Here is a 20,037-nt window from a genome sequence, read left to right as displayed (position 1 = left end):
GAGTTACCCCAACTCTGAATCATCTCCCTGGAAACATTGATGGAAAACTCAATAAAGCTTGAAAATGCCAACTGTCTATCCTGAGCCCAGGCTCAAGAGCCAAAATAGAATGTTCCGGCTATTCTTAGGCAGCGTTCAAGTTCAGCTTCTGGGGCTGTTCCCAAAAGGCTTTCACTCTTGCCTATTCCTCCCCCACCCCAGGCTCCCCAAGCCTGCAGCCTCCTGTACCACTGGGAATTCAGTGTGGGGAACAAGGAGGCCCATAGAACAGAGGACATCTGTGGGGGAGTGTTTGCATGGCTGAGGGGACAGGCTGGGCTTGGAGTCAGCTGCTGTGCTCTCGGGTCATCTTTTAGAATGCCCTGGAAACTGTGAGCAAAGAAGGGCCCCCAAAGAGGGTGTAAAAGGCCCTCGGCCCCTTGCCGGTACAAATGTCCCAGTGGCAGGCGCCAAGGCAGGGACACTGAACAGTTGTCTGTCGGGGAGCATGCATGTCCCCACAGGAATCTCAGGCCCTGCCGGCTGGGCCCCAGCGGGCTCCAGGCTCCTGATACACACAATTGGCGAGGGAGGAGAGAGCAGCAGTGAGCACAGCTGTTGAGAGGACAAGGCCAGATTGCCACTACTTCCTGTGGGTGCTTCCTGCAGAGGCAGCTAGTGGTTTGCCTCAGCTGCTTCCCCATCTTCCCGGGACAGGAGCCCTGAGGGACTAAACCCCAAAGCCCTGGAGAAAAGGGAAGAGGCCTCAGGTCCACCAGGCTGAAGCTACACAGATCCTCCCTTGGGGGTTACTGACACGTCAAAGAATCTGCTTCTCTGCAAGCTCCTGGGACACACACACCGCCCCCCCCCAGACGCGGTCAAAACCCAGAAACCAAGTTGCTAATAGTTTGGCTCAGCTCTGGGGCTGCAAGTGGGGGTTTTTCCTTGGGGGTCAGATGTTCAAGGCTTAGAACCCAGAAAAGTAGACCAGCCACTGAGCCATGAAGGTGTTGATGTTCTCAGACCCCATTTAAGGAACTAACAAGGGCTACAGACTTTGACCCCAAGCCCGGGGGACGACTGAGCTCCCAAACATGCTTCTTTAATGGACGCATGACTTCTGAGCCCGGAGTAAGACTCTAGAATTAGATTGGTCAGCAGTGGCCCCTGTGGCCTGGGGCAGACATTTATTTTCCTTCTGTGTCCCGACGGCCTCATCTCTTCTCCTGATTAAGCTGCAGGAAGCATGCGCCTACCGCATAACAATCCCAGAAGGAGAAACTGAGGCATAAGGAGTGGCATGACTTACCCAATAAGCTGCACCCCTGCAACTCAGAGGCAGGCAGCCATGGCTACAAAGCCCAGCACTAAAGCAGCACCAGCGAGGAGTCTGACAGCCAGGGAGTGCACAGCCAGGCTCTGCCAGCAGCAGCAGCTCCTCTAGCGCACTCTGGTGTGTTTGCCTGTCTGCCTGTTTTTGTTTGTTTTGGGTTCCCCCAGCCATTTGAAAGCTTTGCAAAAAGTGCAAGCCTCGTCCTTAGCTCACAAGTCCCATAAGCAAACTCACTTGCTGCATCTGGCCACCAAGCCCTGGTCCCACCTATCCTCTCTCTAAACCCCACCAGGTATGTGTGCCTGGGAACTAGGGAACTAGTGTGAATGGGGAAAAAAAAAAAAAAAAACGACACAAAGCGAGGGTGAACAGATCCTGGACATCTATCTCTAAAGGATAGCTTGGGTTCCATGTCCAGATCTACCCACAGCTTCTGAGCCCAGACTTGTCCACTGCCCATGCGGTCACTGAGCCACAGGAGGATACCACTGAGCATCCCGTGGATTACCTCCAAGGTCCAAGTGGCCATAGGCTGGAGGAAGTGCAGGGACAACTGAGTCCCACTGCCACAGCTTCTTGTGTTAGGTCATAGTGTCCTAGGCTGGGCTGGGGGAATGGTCCAGTCCTGCCTCGCAAGCACAATGGCCTGAGTTTGAACCTTAGCACTCACATAAAAGCTGGGCATGGTGACACATGGCTGCAATCACAGTGCTGGGGAAGCAGAGACAGGAAGACAGGTCTCTGGAGCTCAGCAGTTTAGCCCCACAGAGGGCCCCGGGTGAGTCAGATGCTCTAACGCCAACACACACACAAGAATCACGACCCCAGCAGTGCTGACAGCTCTGGGGTCTTGTCGGCTCAGATGCTCATAGTCACCCACCTTCTCCAACACAAAGTGAAGGTCAGGATTTCCCCAGCACCTCCCTTACCCTCCCTCCTGATCATGGAACAAGGACAGAGATGGTCCCTGTGAGGCACCAGCAACCGGATTGGCCTGCCAGCAAGAGGCCCAAGAGCCAGCTATCAAACAAGCCTCAGGACAGCGCCAGGGTCGGCACCAGCCAACAGCCATCATTTACGAGGACTGCGAAAGCAGGACCGAGCACCAGATGGGGACACAGCCATCCATGCAGCTTGGGACCCGCCCAACTGTCGAATCTGAAGCTGAGGATGAAGCTGTCCAGGGTCAGATCTGGCCTGGACTGCTCGGCCAAGGCCAGGCCAGGCCAGGCCAGGCCAAGGTGGCTAGCAGGGAAGGTGACAGCAGGTGCATGGGCGGTTGTGCCAAGTCATTCCATGCCCTCCAAAAAGAGCCCAGGTTTTGGTGCCAGCCTGTCTGTCCCTCCTTGGGGCTGTGACATATGGGTTCCAGTAACTGGCTTAAGGTTCAAGTCTGAGTGAAAAGTAATTGGTTCAAGAGCAGAACACCTGACCCAGATCTCAGCCAGTCAGAACACAGTCCTGTTCTGTATACTGTCCTTGGAGCACAGCAAAATGAAGGGGCCCATCTCAGCCAATCAGAGCATAGCCTACCCAGTGGCTAGTGACACCAGCTCAAGGGAAAAGCAATTGGAAGCAGGCTGGAAGATGATCAGTGTCTAGCCAAAGTGTCCTGTGACTGGCTAATGTCAAACCACACAACTCAAATCCAAACCATTCGGAGTATAGCATCCCCTTGGCCACAGATGGCTGGCCACAGCCGGAGTGACTCTCAGGCTGTCCATCAGAACTCCAAGAGAGAAACTCACTGTCTCATGCTGACTTTAAACTTGACAGGGTGTGAGTCCAGATGCCTACAGCCATCTGCTGCCTCGTTAGGGAGATGAAGTTGGTCGTGGAAGCACAGAGAACAGCAGAGAAGGAGGCAGGAGCTGGTGAGGGTCCAGCCTGGCCCAGAGCCAGCTCTGCCACTAGATGCCACAGCTCCTAAAAACTAATGTTGTCTCTTGCCAGTGGCAGCCTGCCAGGGTCCACCACTTTCGCCTGGGGACAGGACCACATTAGTCTCACCTTGAGCAGGAGCGGGTACTTGCAGATCCTCTGGATGGGGGACAGCAGGTAGCCTTCCAGGGGGATGTCCGTGGTCTTCCGGCCTCCCAGAAGCATGCAACTCTACAAAGGGACAATGGGACCATCATTAATATGGGCCAAGGACAACATGGGAGTATAGGAACTCTTGGAACATAGTGCAGATAGGCACTCAGGAAGAAGCTTGGCAATCCTAGGAGGGGGTCAAATTCTAGAGCCCTGCAGGAGCTTTTGTGGGGCCACATGCTGTGGCCTGGGGCCTGATCTCACTCAGGCTGTAGTCACGTGTTGCTTCATAGGGTCACACCACACACAGAACCTCAGCAGTTAAGATGGACCATAGAACTGCAAATCCAAAAACATCAACTATGAAGCTTTTCATTGACAATTTTGCCATTCTGGTGTAGAAAAATTTGACACACATATACATACATACATACATACATACAAGTACACACAGAGAGAGAGAAAGAGAGAGAGAGGAGAGAAGGGGGAGGGAGGAAGTAAAGAACCAGGAGACAGAAAGACGGGACAGTCAAACTGCCTTATTTAGGTTTACCAAACCTGAGAAGCACTCTAAATAGCCATCTGCTAGAGAAGGGAGCATCTGTATTTTTGTTTAAATTGATTTGTAGCAGATTCATACAACAGCACCCCAAGCATCGGAAAACATGGGAGAACCCGGGCCACGCATCACAACAAATAAACCCCAAAACCTACTGAAAAGAAAGAAAAACAGAAGGTCATGTACAGGACAACCCCATTTATAAGCCTTTTAAAGGCATGAAAAAAAAAGTGCAACTGTTGTCTGGTTTCTTGTCTTTGGTTTTTTTGTTTTTTGTTTTTTTTTTTCATGTGTATGTATGTGTGTCTGCGTGATTGTATTCCATGTGAATGTCCACAGAGGCCAGAAAACAGCCTCAAATCCCCTGGACCTAGAATCACAGACAGCTGTGAGACCCAAACTCTGATCCTCCGGGAAAACTGACGTGAACTCTGAACACTGCCTCCAGCCCCCAAATGGCTATTTATGAAGAAAGCAAGATTAAACAGAGATACCACAGACACCGACAGGCTGGCAACTGAGAACCTTACCTCTAAAATGGGATTAAGGTGACGGCTTGGGAATGCCTCTAAACTGGTAGAGTCCAGAACCAGATCTCTATAATGGTTACTGGAACCCCCACATACACCCAGTTTAGTCTAGACTGATCAGCTCAATACCATCACCACCACCAGCAGCAGCCCTGCCTCCAAGCAGCTCCCTTGCCTCTGCTCACACTGGGCCCAGCCCACAAAGCCTTCTTCTGCCCCTTATGTGACGACAGCCAAGACAGAGCCTGACCCTAACCAGCCAAGAACTGGTTAATTATTACTATTTCAATTCACGGCTCGGGCATGGAGTTTGGGGTGTCCAGTCTTTAACTCTGGAACTAGTAAAGCCACAGATGGGGTTACAGGTGTGCGTGCTCCTGCATGCATGTATGGAGGCCAAAAGTCAACATCAAATCATCCTCTTCTATTATACTTACTTACTTATTTTGAGACAGGATCTCACTATGTCCCGGCACTCACTATGTAGACCAGGCCTTGAACTCGCAGAGATGTGCCTGCCTGCCTGCCTGCCTCTGCTAGGATTAAAGGTGTGTGCTATCACACCTGGCTTCCACCTTATGTTTTGAGGCAGGGTCTCTCACTGAGCCAGAACTCACTCGTTTGCCTAGGCTGGCTAGCCAGTGAGCCTCAGGGATCCACCTGCCTCCAACTCCCTGGGGGTTACTGATGTGTACCACCTCATCTGGCTTTTTACACGGTACAGGGGTCAAACTCGGGTCCTAATTTTCTTTACTCTTCTTAGAGCCCTTCAAGACTCCCTCCACCCAGTGCTCACACAGGAGACCATCCAATCCATGTCAGAGGCAATGCCCTCTCCTTTGGGGGGGTGACACGAGAACACACACTGTAGAAGCGGGAAGCGTGAATTTCATGCATGAATTTCATGTCTGAGGTGGGCAGTCCTGGTACCCAAGGTTCACAATGTATAGAGTGTATACACAGGTAGAGGAGTCAGCAAACCAAGTAAGGATGGCATGGCCAACACCTCAGCCTTCCCCCTCTGCAGACAGAAATGAGCCCGGATTCTTGGGAAACAGGACTTCCGCCTATGGTTCACCGTGATCCCAGCATGCTCTAGAGATACACACACACACACACACACACACACACACACACACACACACGAACGAGTGTGCCAACTGTCTCCTGATTCCCATGGGGAAGCATGGCACCCAGAGTTGGGTGAGAACCGGGGATGCCCAACTGCCCTGTGGGCATCGTCACAGGCTCCCTTCTCCGAGAAGCGCAATTCTGCACCCTGGGTCCCGGCTGTGGCTGCTACACGTCCTCAGCCTCTCCATCCGCCCCTGGCACAGACGAGGGGGGTCCTGGCTTCGGCAGCTGGGTGATGCCAGACCCCACACTGCGCACACTTGGGCCTTTGTCCTCTAAGCCAGTGTTCACCACAAGCTTACTTCACAGCCGCCTGGGTGAAGTCAGCTCCAGGCAAGGGAGAACAGAGAGCAGAGGATGAGAGGGAATTTTTCAGAAACCAGGAGCCTGGAGAGAAAAGGCCACAAACCCTTCTGACTCAAATAGGACGGCCACAGCCAACACTTGCCCCAGTGCTCCAAAATCCAGATTTTGTCTTGCTTTTCCTCTTTTGTTTTTTGGAGACAGGGTCTCATGTACCCCAGGCTAGCCATGAACTCCTTGTTAGGAAAACATGACCTTGAACTTCTAAATCTCCTGTCTCTACCTCCTGAGTACTAGGATTACAAGCAAGCCACACTATGTCCAACTTACAAGGCGCTATGTGCAGAACTCAGGGCTTAAGGCACGCTGGGCCGGCACTCTACCAACTGAGCTATATCCCCCGCCCTCTTTTTCTTTCAAAGGAAAGCAAGCAAACATGCAGGCTGTGCTCAGTGCTCTCTTGTCTCTTCAGAGCCTGGAGAGGAAATTCTTCAAAATCCCTGTTCACACGTGACCCTCAGATGAATATCATCCATGGCCACCCCAGCCCTCTGTGATATCCATGGTCACTTTCTGGGGGTAGGACACACTTAGACCAATGTTTTTTACATAGCACCCTTGACTGAAGAGACTCCAGTCCTCTCTCTCCTCCAGCCTGGCTCCTTCCCTGAACTCCAGGATCCAGGCTCTCCATATGCCTCTCCTCTCACCTAAAAGGAGGGCCCCGGCCTGCTCCCTCACCATCTGAGGACGAAACTACTCCAGTCGGCCAATTGTTGGGGTCTTATGATACTTTTAATTGTCTATGTGGCACAGCCTAGAACCACCTGTGAAGACTGTCTAGATCAGACTGGCCTGTGGGCGTGTCTGTGGGGGACTGTCTTGGCTATGATAACTGGTGTGGAAAGATCTAGCCCAGTGTGGGGTACACGGTCTCATTCACAGCTGCTGGTTTGTGCTAAATAGTCAGCAGCCTAGAAGGATGGCGCCCGTCCTTGCTCCAACCTCACGAAGCCAAGGGATCTTTCCCACAGAAACTCACTTGGGTCATCCTCTACTCGGGCCTATGGCTTCCTGTGCCGCTCAGAGTGACACTGCTAGTCTTTAGACTGTCCACTGTGTTCTCCCTGGTGATGAAGCTCCCTGACATGGAGGGCACGGCGCACAGATGATACACCTCCATGAGGTTTTTCTGGGTCTTAGACTCTTTCTAGAGATGAAATCCTCTTGTACTGCTGTTCTCTTCCCACCTCTGGCCTCTTCTCTTCCTCCTTTTGGCTCGTCCCTCCGTTCCTGTTAGCCTTCCTGCCATTCCTCAAATACACACCTTCCTTCCACTGCAGTCCCTCTGCCTGGAATGCTCTTCCTAGTGACAGCCCCTGCCTCTCTCTCACCATATCTGCAGTTCTGCTTCACTGTCACCGTGGATGCCATTATCTTAAAGACAAACCTAAACAGTAGCCAGCCCTGCCCTCCCTCGGGCACCGTGTCATCCTCAGTACCACGTCTCCTTCAGGGCTCTTAAGGCTGCATAATATACCATTTAGGACTCCCTCACTGGACTATGTCCATGAGAACACAGACATCTGCCTTGTCCACTGCCATACCTGCCCAACACTCATCCCCTCAAGATGACAGGTTTCCGACACAAAGCCACTGACTGAATTCATTAGTCAACCATTTAACAGACATAAAAACATAGAAAGGCAACATCCCCAAGTCCCTCCACAAGTGTACAGCCATGTCGAAGAGAGAGCCAGCTTGTCTGTTCCCGGCGCGGCCACCTCCCATAACATCCCTGACAGCTCTTTTGCAGGTGGCCAGAAGCTGTGAGGTGCCAGCAAGGAGGAAGACAGATGGCACATGTACGACACCCCACACTCCTCCCTGTCTACACAGCTCCCGGGCAGCTGCTGCCAGGGTATGGCAGCCTGGCCCACCAGGAAGGCTGTGTGAGAAGGAAGAGAGGAAAACTCTTTCTTTACAACGCCCTCCCTCCCTTTCCTGGCTTCTCCCCGCCTTCCAGGACCCCTGCAGAGGCCAGGGACTATCCTCCAGGGGTGGAGCCTGGGCAGCAGGGACTAAGGTACCACAGTGTTGCTAAAAGGCACAGGCCAGGGCAGAGAGTGACCTCCCTGTGTCTGTGTTCTGCCCAGACTGTTTAATGAGCAAAGAGCAAAGTTCAAAGGTCCAGAGGGGTGGAGTCAGGAAGGACTGGCCACAAAAGCTTGATGGACTAGAGACAAAAATGGAAAGGGGTTGGCCAATTCGCCTCCATCACACGCTCACTGGCCCTGGAGGCAGCACGAGCTCGCCAGTGAGGGAAGCATGCAGTGTTTGCATCAAAGGCCTGGGAATGCTTGGCAGGAGGCTGTGCACAGGAGGAGGCAATGGCTCTGGGCACTGTGGTGAAGGTTAGACCCCTGTGAGCCTGGCTTAGGCTCCTCAACCACACCACCGAGCCATTCACTCCATCAGCTTGAGCTCTGTATTCCCATGGGAAAATGGCAGCCTGGGGTGGGGTGTCCCTGATGGAATGTGCAGGAACTCAGAGGTCAGAGTGCAGAACCAATGCCCTGATGAGCTCCCTTTTCTTTTTCTTTGTTTGTTTGTTTGTTTGGGGGTTTGTTTTTCAAGTCAGCATGTCTCTGTGTAGCCTTCGCTGTCCTGGAACTCACTTTGTAGACCAGGCTTGCCTCAAACTCACAGAGACCCGCCTGCCTCTGCCTCCCAAGTGCTGGTATCAAAGGCGTGCACCACCACCATCGGCTGATGATCTCCCTTTTCAAGCACAGATCCTGAGAGATATTTGACATCATGAAGCTCCCAAATCTACTGCTGGCAAAAGATGGGGGGGGGGTGCCCTAATGTCTTCTTGGACATTTTAGCTGGTCGCAGGGCTGACAGAATAACGCCTACATTTTACCAAGCACTGTGGCACACATCTCTTTCCCCAACACCAGGGAGACTGAGGCAGGAATCATAGTGTGGGCACAGAGTAAAAACCTATCTCAGTAAGTGGGAGGCAGGGTAAGCAAGATGGCTCAGCAGGTGAAAGCCTGAAGACCTGAGTTCCAATCCCTTATGTTACTTTAGACCAGACGTTGGTAGCTGGCTCTAATCTAGCCACTGTCTCTTTCTGTAAATAGCCAGGGAATCGCAGATGGGAGCTGTGTGCACCTCAGGCAGGCTGCAGATGGACAGGGCAAGTAAGGACGGGGCACTCACCAGGAGGAAGGCACGCACAGCAGGGACCTTATTGAGCTCCACCAGCAGCCGCAGGGCTTTCTCATGGTTGCTGCAGTACTCCTCGTACACACAGAACTTGTCCTTCTGCAAGACAAGAGCAGAGCTGTGAGATGCTGGACAGAGGCTGAGGCAGGAGGACAGCACTCCCTGGGGTCCTGCTCAGGCCTCCAGATGAAGCACCTCTAGCTTGCTTCTGGACTGGGTCCAGTTGCCATACTTGTTTCTAGCACCCTGAATGGCATGCCTTGGTGTCCTCAGTAGCAAGGTGGTGCTAATAAACATCAGGAAATCTTTGCAGCAGGAGGCTACCTCTGTTGACCTCTAGGTGGCCCTGAGCCCAAAGTTAGACTCCTTCCAGCCCAGAGGTCACCTGAGGGTCACCAGGGCCCTACCCATCAGTCATATTTCAGACCTGGACAGAACACAGCCCTTAGCAGGAAATTTTTAGTTAAGCATTCCTCATTCCAAAAGGGTCCCAGAACCAGTCAAACCCCAAACAAGGATGTCCTGGGGAGGCCCAAAGGGGATGGAGGCCTAGACCATAGGTGGAGGATGGACCAGAGACCCCAGGAAACTAAGGAAGGAAGAGGTGGGTCTGCAGGGCAAGGTAGCTCATCCTGTTTCTGAAAGGGCCCCACGCCCATACTTCCTACAGAGGGTACAGGAAAGAGGAAGCCAGAGGAGGAAGATGGGGGAGGGAGACAGAAGAAGGAGCAACAGGGGGACCATTTCCTCCACAGGCGCCTGGGAGGGAGACAGAAGAGGGAAATGAAGGAGGGATGGGGATTTCCAGATGAAGAGAAGCCCCAGCCTGGCACACTCACACCCATTCTGGGCTCCGAAGATCTGAGCACACATCCTGAGGGTCCCTGCAAGTGTGGACAGTCATTTCACCATAACCTCACGAGGTCAGTACTGACCCGTCCACACAAAAAGCAAGGGGGGAAAAATCTCATCTCACAGCTCCTGATGGGACAGAACCAGGACATAAAACTTCAAAGCCTCCCTGCCAGTGCCCTCTCAAGGTCACGGCACAGGACAGGATGACAGCTCAGGGCAATGTCTAGGGTAGAAACCTCAAGCCACAAATCCACAGGCTTAGCTCTGAGGAACCCCGTAGCATCATGAGGAGGCACACGCAGCACCACACTGCCTGAGGGGCAGTGACCCTGGCCAGGGAGCTCTACCTCCCTAAACCCTGGTTTCTGTGAATACCAGGTTCCTGACAACTGGGCTGCTGGAGGATTAACTGACAAGTGTGAACTGAGGAGAACACCCCGGCACATGGTAACCACTGCCAGGCACCCCAGGTACACTCCAAGGGGTGGCTACAAAAAGCATATGCAGCAAATACAAACCCTTCGTTAAGTAAGAACCAACATAAAAAAATGCCACGATTACCCAGCATGCACTCCTACATATACCATGGGGCGAACCCCCGACCACCTGGGCATTACAACACTCAAGCTTCATGCTCAAATCAGCTAGTGTCGACTGAACCACCTGGATTCCAGGAGACCCAGCCTCCACCTGCAACCTGGGCAGCCCACAGAGATAATGACAGACAAAATCGGGGATCATAAAGCTGTTATGTGAAGTGTCCCCCACAGGATCATATGTTTAAACATTTGGTCTCCAGCTGGTGTTTCAGGAGACTGCAGAACCTTTAGAAGGTAGGGCCTGGTTAGAGAAATCAAGTCGGGGTGGGGGGGTGTTCACAGCTGTAACCTCCTAGGCAGAGCTCTGCTTCCTCCTGATCTTCCCACCAATGGTGGACCTCTTCCCCTGACCCATGAACCAAAATACAAGTTTCTCCTTCAATTGCTTTCTTCTGCCATTCAGAAAGTTCTCTGTCTTAGCAACGGTGGCTGGCAGGGGGCCCTTAGGGAAGCATGGCGTTCTGCGAGAGACATAAGAGCTACCCTCGGCCATCGCAAGAGATGCCACCACTACCCTCTAGGAAAGAAACCAACACATGACAAAAAGACCTATGACAGAAGAAATGCCACAGTTACCCAGCATGCACGCCTCAAAATGTCCTAGGGACACCTGGATCTAGCCACGCCTGAAACCAATCACACCCCAGAAGATTTATTTCACTTACATGCACAACAAAAAAAGCCCTTTCTTCACTGAAGCCTGAATTAGTGCTGTCGTCACTGATCCTCTTAACCACTCCTGTTTTTTTTTAAGTGTGTGTGTGTGTGTGTGTGTGTGTGTGTGTGTGTGTGTGTGTGTAAGAAAGAGAGGGAGTTTCTCTGTACACCATATGAGTGCAGTGCCCAGAGAGGCCAGAAAAGAGCATCAGATCCCCTAAAACAGGAACCACAGGTGGTCGTGACCCTCTGACTCGGTGCAACCAGTTGCATTCTAAGAAGAAAATGCAAAGCACAAGGCTCGACATAATGAAGCTGTCTCCCTCTGTCTACCGCACAAGGAGCCAGGCCAGAAGACAAGGGAAGGTCTGGCTCTTCCCACAGGGCAACCCCAGTCAACAGTCAACGGCAAAAAAGCTGGAGCTTGTGGGCAAGCACTGTGAGGACCCCTAAAGACTCAGGGACAGAACACTGTGATTGATTAGTAATGTCTGCCACAGGTGCAGAGAGGGAAGTAAGGGACAGGGCGCTCTTTCTCTGACAGTCTCCAGGGTCACCCCTTCCACCGCCTTCCAGGAGGGCAGAACCCAAACCTACTGCCTGGAGAGGCCAGGAATAGCAAGCAGCACTGTGGTGGTTTGCATCAGAATGGCCCCCACGGGCTCCCAAGAACTGAATACCACAGAGCGGCACTACTTAAAAGAATTAGGAGGTGCTGCCTTGTGGGAGGAAGTCTGTCACAGGGGGGTGGGCTCTGAGGTGTCAAAAGTGCACAGTGCCCTGTGCACTGACTGTCTCTTCCTGCTGCCTGCAGATCTGGAAGTAGACCTCTCAGTTTACTTCTCCAGCACCATGTCTGCCTGCCTGCTGCCATGCTCCCCGCCAACACAGAAACAGATTAAGCCTCTGAAACTGTAAGCCAGCCCCAATCAAACACTTTCTTTTGTAAGAGTTACTGTAGTCATGGTGTCTTTTCACAGCAGTAGGACAGTGACCAAGACAAGCATGGCCCCTTCCTCAGACCCAGCAGTTCAGTCCCCCGCTGCCCTCACATCAAGCTACCCAAGCACCTCTCAGGCTTGTTTCCTCTCAAGGGGCAGAGGAGGTAAGTGTTCTGCCAGGAAGGGACAGACACATGGCTGTACACACAGATGTGGTGGGGAGGGGACTACAGCAGTGGGCTAAGAGAAAGCTCCAGCCACCAGGGGAACCACGCAGGTTGTCACAGCTACAAGAATAGCCAGGAGACAACGACTCCCCCAAACCATAGCCAGGATGACCTAGGCTGGGAGAAGGGCAGAAAGCAGCTGGGCCATGCAGATGGAACCTGTAACAGGAGGGAAGAGGCAGGCTCTTCCTGCAAGGGTTCCCACTGTCACCTGTTCACACATTCTGCAGGCAGAACAGGTCCACAGGATCCAAGCTCACCACAACTCTCAGAACAAAACCCAACATCCTGGCCTTGGTAAAAAAAAAAAAAAAAAAAAAAAAAAAAACCCACAGGGCCTGGTCTCATGTTGTCTCACCTCTCCCCACTGTTTACTCTGCTGCAGCCTTAGGGCCTCCCTCTGCCCTTGACCAACCAGAGCACCTTCCCTCAAGGACCCCCTACCTCAGTCCTGGAAGAGGGACACTCAGGACACCCAGCCGAACTCCAATCTCACATGCACAGCTGGCCATTATATGGTACAAGTCCCTAATATTGCACGTGACACTAAATACACCCGGACGCTTACCTGAAAAGCCACCCTATGTCCTGTGTTCCTGTTTGCTACACCCGACCCTGAGCAGCACCCACAAAAGTATCCTAAGTCACTGGATGACCCCTGCATCTCATATCCATCACCATCTACACGGCCATCTGAAATTATCTGTCACTCTTCACGCTGCCTGCTTAAGAGGGCAGGTCTGCCTCGTGCCGCCAGCTCACACCACCATGCCTGGCACCCCGAGTTCTACATGTATGTCAGGGGTCAGTTGTCACTGAGATTCCAGCATCAGAATGTCCCAGGCCTAATCCCAGGTCTGACACTGACTACTCACCTAAACTTAAACTCTAACTTGGTCTCTCTGGGTCTCAGTTTCCCCCTCTGTAAAACAGGTAATGGCAGTAACCATCTTCAAAGGCTACTGTGAAGTTCTGAGACATGGCCGGAACTTGTCTCCGGGGGGAGAGGGGTCCAACTCTTTAACCCAGGCTAGCCTTAAACTCACTTCATAGTCCAGGCTGGCTGCACATTTGAGGCAATGCAGCTGCCTTGGCTGTCCCGGTGCTAACACAGGTGTGTGGCCCTTCCCTAGAAGTCCTGAAGTTTTAGCAAGCTGGTATGCATGGAGCACTCAGTACAGCACCCTGCTAGAGAAACGGGTCACTCGGTGCTTATCTATGTAAACGCAGTACACAGTGGTTGGCTTGGGGGATGCAGGATCTTTCTAAGGACAGAGTAGGTGGCAGGAGGGTCTGTAGCCTGGTCAGTTCCTACTCCCAGAGCCTAAATGCTGCCTGGGGTTCCCAGGGAGGTAGGGATGAGGAACAAAGCTGGATGTGGCCTTTGGGGTTCGAGTGGACAGCATGCTGACCCTTTGGGTCCACCAGTAGTAACAGCCTGGTGCAGTTCCCTGGCACTGGCAACCAAACCCCTGCTAAGAGCCCTGGGTGTAAGAGAATGACCACCTGCCCCGAAGTGGGACCCTTCCACTGCCACTGTGCACAGCCCCCAAGGCCACCCCAATTCTGGCGCCCTCCCACATGGGACCAGCTTAGGTCTAGACAGGTGTGGCCCTTGAGCAACCTCATCAGCTGCCCCCTCGAAGCCACCTGCACAGCTGCCTCCAGCTACTGTAAAAATCCCAAGGTGCCATGACTCATGCCCTCCCTCCCAGAGCATGGGGGCAGAGAGGGCGACAGTGCTACATTTTAAATTGAAACGTGATTTGAAATTAAAAACACTGACTCACACAGAGCAGCTCGGAGGCTGCTTTCTCGGCTGCAGGCTCGGCCTCCAGGAGGGGGGAGGGGAGCTCAGCCAGGTGTGCAGACAATGTCAGTGTCTCCTCCATCCCGCTCCCTCTGTTTTGTTTTGTTTTGTTTTCCCCCATTCTTTGAGACACAGTCTGAGTAGCCCAGTCTGGCCTAGAACTTCCTGATGACCCGACCTCAGCCTCCCAGAGACTGAGATTACAGACCTGCACCCTACACAAGACTCTTCAGCTGGCCTTGGCCTGGGGCAGGTAGGTGAGTTTCTGGTAGGAGGCGTGAACTGAAGCTTGCAACTCTGCAAGCTGTCGCCTGGGCAACTCCAGTCTGTTGCAGCAGCAGCAGCAGCCTGTCCAGTGCCCACCCAGCCGCCCCATGCAAGGACACCACACACCCTACTAAGCATGTTTACTTGAGGTTTTCAAATGAAACGATTTTAAAGGAGTTCACAGGAACCCCAGCAGGCAGGTGCAGCGGAGGCCTCAACCTCGGAGCGTGAATCTGTAACCTGAAGAGCTCTGGTTCGCTGTTTCTAAGTCCAGTTCTGCTGTCACACATGTGGTGACAACCTTGGATTTGTCCTTCCTCTGTTTGCTGGCCCATGCAGCGGGAAGGTGAGCTTGGGCTAGTCTCTTAGGTCTTTTCTCCTTTTTTTATTTTACCTTTTATTTATAGCTGGGTGTGGTAATTCCAGCACTCAGGAGGCAAAGCTCGGCAGATCTCTGAGTTCATAGCCAGCCTAAGCTACATAGCGAGTTCCAGCCAGCCAGAGCTATAGAGTGAGACCCTGTCTCAAAAAATAAAATAATATAAAATAAATTCTTATTTGTTTGTATGTGTGTACTGATCTCTCTGGACACAAGAGTGCCCTGGTATATGTGGGGAGCTCAGAAAACAATTTACTCGAGCCGGGTCCCTCGTTCCCCCACATCGGGATCCAGTGGTTACCAGGCTTGGCAGCAAGTGTTTTTACTTACTGAGCCATCTCGCCTGCCCTATGGGGATAGACCATCGAGCCATAAGGGAAGCCTGCCAAGGGGGCAGCTTAAAATGTTCTAGGTTCTCAACATTCCAAATGCTGCGATGCTTTAATACAGTTCCTCGTGTTGTGGTTGACTGATTAAACAAAACGAAACGAGCTAATGGGGAGATGAGGCTGCATTATATAAATTCAGGTTTATTGGAAGAAGCACAGAAGGTTAAAGGGGAGGGAGGGAGGGGAGGAGGGAAGGGAAAGCGAGCACAGAGAGAAAGAGTAGAGAGACAGGGAGAAAGAGAGAGGCGAGCAGACACAGAGGAGAGACAGGGTAGAGGGAGAGGAAGGGGCAGAGGGCAAAGGGGCGGGAGGACCAAAATGTCTGGATTACATAGTGAAGGCGCACTGGGAGAGGAAAGCCCCGCCCTAGGTAGAGGGCAGGGTATACCAGCCACGCCCTACAGCGAGTAGAGAGACCTAATAGTACTGTCCCCAACCATAAAATTAATTTCACTGCTACTTCTTAACTGTAAGCTTGCTGTTATAAATTATAACGTGAACATCTTGTGTTTTCTGATGGTCTTAGGGAACCTCTGTGAAAGGGGCAAAGGGTCACAACCCACAGGTTGAGAACCACTATTCTAGACCAACAAAGAGGCTGGTGTGGGTGGGTGGGTGGTTAGGTTCCAGGAAGTGGCAGGCCTATGGGAATGTGGAGATTTTATCCTGGTGAAGTAGAGCCATGGAGAGTTCTAGAAGAAGAGAGAAGCACCCAAGTTTGTATTTCCAGAGGGTCTATGGCATATCAGAGAAGACACTTTCTAAACTCTTTACCCAGGGCAGAAGAACAAGGGCTACTGAGGCCCAGGGGCTCACAGTAAGTCGCCGAGAGCCTAGAATGAAGCTCAGCAGGCTGAGGCCAAGGAACTTTGCACACGACCATGCCCCATAGACTCTTGGGAGGTGGCTGGAAGAGTCAGACCACAGGAATGGGCACGCAAAGTCCACGGCAGAGCTGACGCTGACTAAATGCTCAAACTCAAGTCCTTATGCTTACATGGGAAGCATTCTGACCCGTCTCCCCAGGCCCCATACTCACAAATCTCAAGAAGACATTCCCAAGTTCGTGCTGAGATTGAGGCTCGGGGTGTAAGCAGTACTCCAGGGCAGCCAAAAAGTCCTTATGGACCTCCAAGATGTCCTCAATGTTAGAGAAGAGGATCTAGACGGGACGGAGATGCCAGAGTCAATCGGGGTTCGGAGGGAGCCAGGACGTTCCCACAACAGCCTGCATCCCAGGCTGCATGGACAGGCATCAAAGGTGGGGTTTCCCTGCGCCAGGCAGCTGCTGCTGGCTTGGATCCCACCAGCGGCTGCTGCAGAGGCCAGTAGCTCACTTGGGCTGGACTGTCCCATTCACTGGTAAAACGCAATCTCCACAAGCAAGAAACCGCTCCCGGCCCCGCTTTATCCCTGAGAACTGGAGGCTCAGAGAGCAAGGGCTGACATCCAGCCAGCCAGCTGTGGAGGCATCAGGGCATCGCTCTGTGTGCAAACACTACCACACTTGGAAGCTCTGGACATATCCAGCCTCAGTACAACGCGCACCAGCGAGTACGTTCACATGGCCACCCTCCCACAATAGAGCATGGTGGAAGGGCAAGGCCAGGGACCGGAACCTACTCCTCAGTTACTGCCAGGCCTAGAGCAGCCAGAAGCCCGCCCCCTCCACCACCCAAGCGGGGGCTGCCCGTCACATGAAGGAGGTCAGGAGAATCATCTGACCATTGTTCACTCTCCTGTCAGCGTAATTCAGTGGACATGGTTGAACCTGGTTGTGTTGAAGGTAACATTCTGGACCTTGCTGTTATACTTACTTTGGGAAAGGGCTGCAAAAATTATCTGCCCCTTCAGTGCATACCCAAAAGAAACAAGAGATGCCCGCTCAAAAGGCATACACAGAAATGATAAATAGACCCAGAATGGAAACAGCTCAAATATTCACTCATGGGAGAACAGACCGTGCCACAGTCACAGTATGGAATATTACAGAGCCAGGAAAAAGCATGAGCCAGGACTGCACACTGCAATACACACAAACCCCACAGATGTACGGTGGCAAAAGACACCAGACACAAATGAGCTCACTGTCAGAAAAGTTTAAGAACAGGCACAATCTACCCAGCATTGTATCAAAGCAGATACTGAGACTCATAAACAAACTTTAGGCAGAGTGCAGGGAATCTTAGGAAAGAAAGGGGAGACAGTAAAGACCTGGAGAGGACAGGAGCTCCACAAGGAGAGCAACAGAACTAAAAAATCTGGGCACAAGAATCTTTTCTGAGGCTGATACTCCAACCAAGGACCATTCATGGAGATAACCTAGAACCCCTGCTCAGATGTAGCCGATGGCAGCTCAGCCTCCAAGTGGGTTCCCTAGTAAGGGGAACAGGGACTGTCTCTGACAGGAACTCAGTGGCTGGCTCTTTGACTGCCTCCCCCTGAAGGGGATGCATCCTTGCCAGGCTACAGAGGAGGACAATGCAGCCAGTTCTGATGAGACCTGATAAGCTAGGGTAAGAGGGAAGGAGAGGAGGACTCTGTGGACTTGGGAAGGGGCATAGAAGGAGATGAGGGAGGGATGGTGGAACTGGGAGGGGATGAGGGAGGGGACTATATCTGGGATAAAAAGTGAATAAACTGTAATTAATATAAAAAATAAAATTTTAATAAAAAAAAAAAGAACAGGCAGAAACAGGGTTGGGTGTGGCAGCGAACACCTCTGAACCCTGCACTTGGGAGGAGGGGCAGGCAGATCTCTGAGTTTGAGGCCAGCATGGTTTACAGAGTGAGTTCCAAGACAGCCAGGGCTACAGAGGGAAACCCTGTCTTCTAAAAAAAGAAGAAAAAAGAAAGAAAAGACAAAAACATCAATGGCAGTGGAATCCTCACAGCTACACTGGGGGGAGGGGGGCTGGCTAGAAGGGGCAGAGAGCCTGCTAGGTGTGGATGCTCCCTTCACTGGTGAACCCAGGGGTGGTTCAACCAAGCCCTCAGGACTTGTATCCCCTGTTGGGTGGAGGTTAAGACTTGACAAAAAGGCAATTTCTTAAAAACTAACAAGGTTCAATTTTAAGTGACAATAACAGCTTCCAAGCTCTAAGAGTGTGTAACAAATCAATATACTGTAGGTGCTCTGTGGATATCTGTTGAGTGATGAATGAATGAGTGAATGAATGAAGCACATAGGTCCCTGAATACAGACATACCTTCCCCATCCCCGCCATCCCATCCCCTAGGACCAGCTGTGCAGCGGCACTGCCTAACAGCAGAGCAAAAGAGCAGGCTTAGAATTGCCAACATACACAAGACTGGCCAAGAGCCAGGACATCATATACGGTAAATTCTGGGTACCTTAAGATGCACATATCCCTCATACCCATTTCCCCCTGAACCAGGCCATTCAGAACACAAAATAAAAGGTTTCTAGAAATCGAGGTCAGAGCGCTGGCCAGCACCGGCCTCCGAGGCACACAGACGGCCCATTGATACTGCCCAGACTCCTGAGCGCCACAGCCAGAACGAAGCTGGCCCAGTGACTCCTGGGCCTGTCCTGACAGTCCGTGCCCACTACAGGAGAAGGAGGATGGCAAAGCCAGGCTCCCTGGACACTTGGGGAGGGACTTTTCCAGAGGCACCAAGCTGGAGAGGAGGAAGTAAGAAAGACAGCCATTCGGCGTCTCTGGACTGGAGAATGGGGCCTGGGATGGACACTCCCCACTCCCAGTGGAGACATTCCTTGCAGGGTTGCTGAGGGCAGGCTGGGGGTGCGGGCAGGCAGTGCCAGCAAATGAGGTCTCCTGGAAGGAGCAGAGCCAGCAGCAGCAGCAGCAGCAGCAGCAGCAACGGCCCCGTCCTCACCTTGACATTCTCCTCTGTGAGGCCCTTCTCCACGGAGTCGGCCACGTTCTGCCGGATCCGCTGCAGGAATGCCTGCGGAAACACAAGCAAGCAGTGATAAGTGGCTGCATCTCCAATTCCAGATGCCCCTGCCAGAGAGGCAGCGGTTCAAATGCTGACCAGGGCCTGACAGGTTGCGTAGTTGAGGTATAGGGACGAGGACGTAAAGGCTCCCTGGATGACAGGCTATTTTCCTGGGCCGCCACACACAGAGACGCGCACACACACTTGCACACTGCTGGTCAGCCAAAGGCTTATTGAGTATCTACAATACAATGCCTGGCCCAGTGTGGCACTACAAACGCAGAGGCCCCGCCCCCAGGAACCTACAGCCCAAAGAGACACACACCCTCCTGCTTGCTTCCTCATCCAGATAGCTCGCAGGCCACTCAACAATGACCGCCAACTGTGGCGTTTTCTCTTTTCATGCTTTAAGGCATTTATAGGACTCAAAAGAAAAAAATATATATATTATATATATATATATAAATGTCAAGAACATGACGCCATCTCTTTTATACCCCAGCCCTACCCCTCTGAGGTCCTCACTGTCCCCCAGGGTAACGGCAGCTCCTGGGATCACAGATGGTCACATGTACAAGCATGTGTTTAGGCACACACACAACTATTCTCACTGTCTCTTCACAACACTAAAACTGCAGGACACTCCAAGCCAACCGAGTGCTCACACGGGTTCAGAGGCAGTGCCTGTCCCCTACACACTGGAGCAGGGGAGAGGATGGCCAGCTGGTGTCACCAGATGTGATGACGGGTTTGAGGGGGGGGGGATTCTGGGATGATATTCCACGTCCTTGTGCATGCTAGATGGGTACCTCGCCACTGGGCTGCGTCTCTAGACCAGCCCCCTCCTTTTTTGATTAAAAAAGAAGAAGCAGAAGAAGAA

General features: G+C 52.3%; 1 protein-coding gene across 1 annotated transcript in view; it reads right to left on the bottom strand.

The window, feature by feature from the left end:
* The window catches only part of Prex1 (phosphatidylinositol-3,4,5-trisphosphate dependent Rac exchange factor 1), a 147,501-nt gene that overhangs the window by 62,461 nt on the left and 65,003 nt on the right, over positions 1 to 20,037 (bottom strand). The window contains exons 2-5 of the mRNA XM_055596098.1: positions 19,095 to 19,166; positions 16,273 to 16,395; positions 9,104 to 9,208; positions 3,326 to 3,427 (exon numbers count right to left, since the gene is read on the bottom strand). Of these exons, the coding sequence (XP_055452073.1) occupies positions 3,326 to 3,427; positions 9,104 to 9,208; positions 16,273 to 16,395; positions 19,095 to 19,166 (402 nt within the window). The remainder of the gene's footprint in view (positions 1 to 3,325; positions 3,428 to 9,103; positions 9,209 to 16,272; positions 16,396 to 19,094; positions 19,167 to 20,037) is intronic.

The sequence above is a fragment of the Psammomys obesus genome, unplaced genomic scaffold, assembly GCF_907164565.1.
Source record: "Psammomys obesus unplaced genomic scaffold, mPsaObe1.curated_primary_1811, whole genome shotgun sequence".
NCBI lineage: Eukaryota > Metazoa > Chordata > Mammalia > Rodentia > Muridae > Psammomys > Psammomys obesus.
The sequence above is the reverse complement of the archived record's forward strand: the minus strand, read 5'-3'. Positions and strand labels throughout refer to the sequence as shown.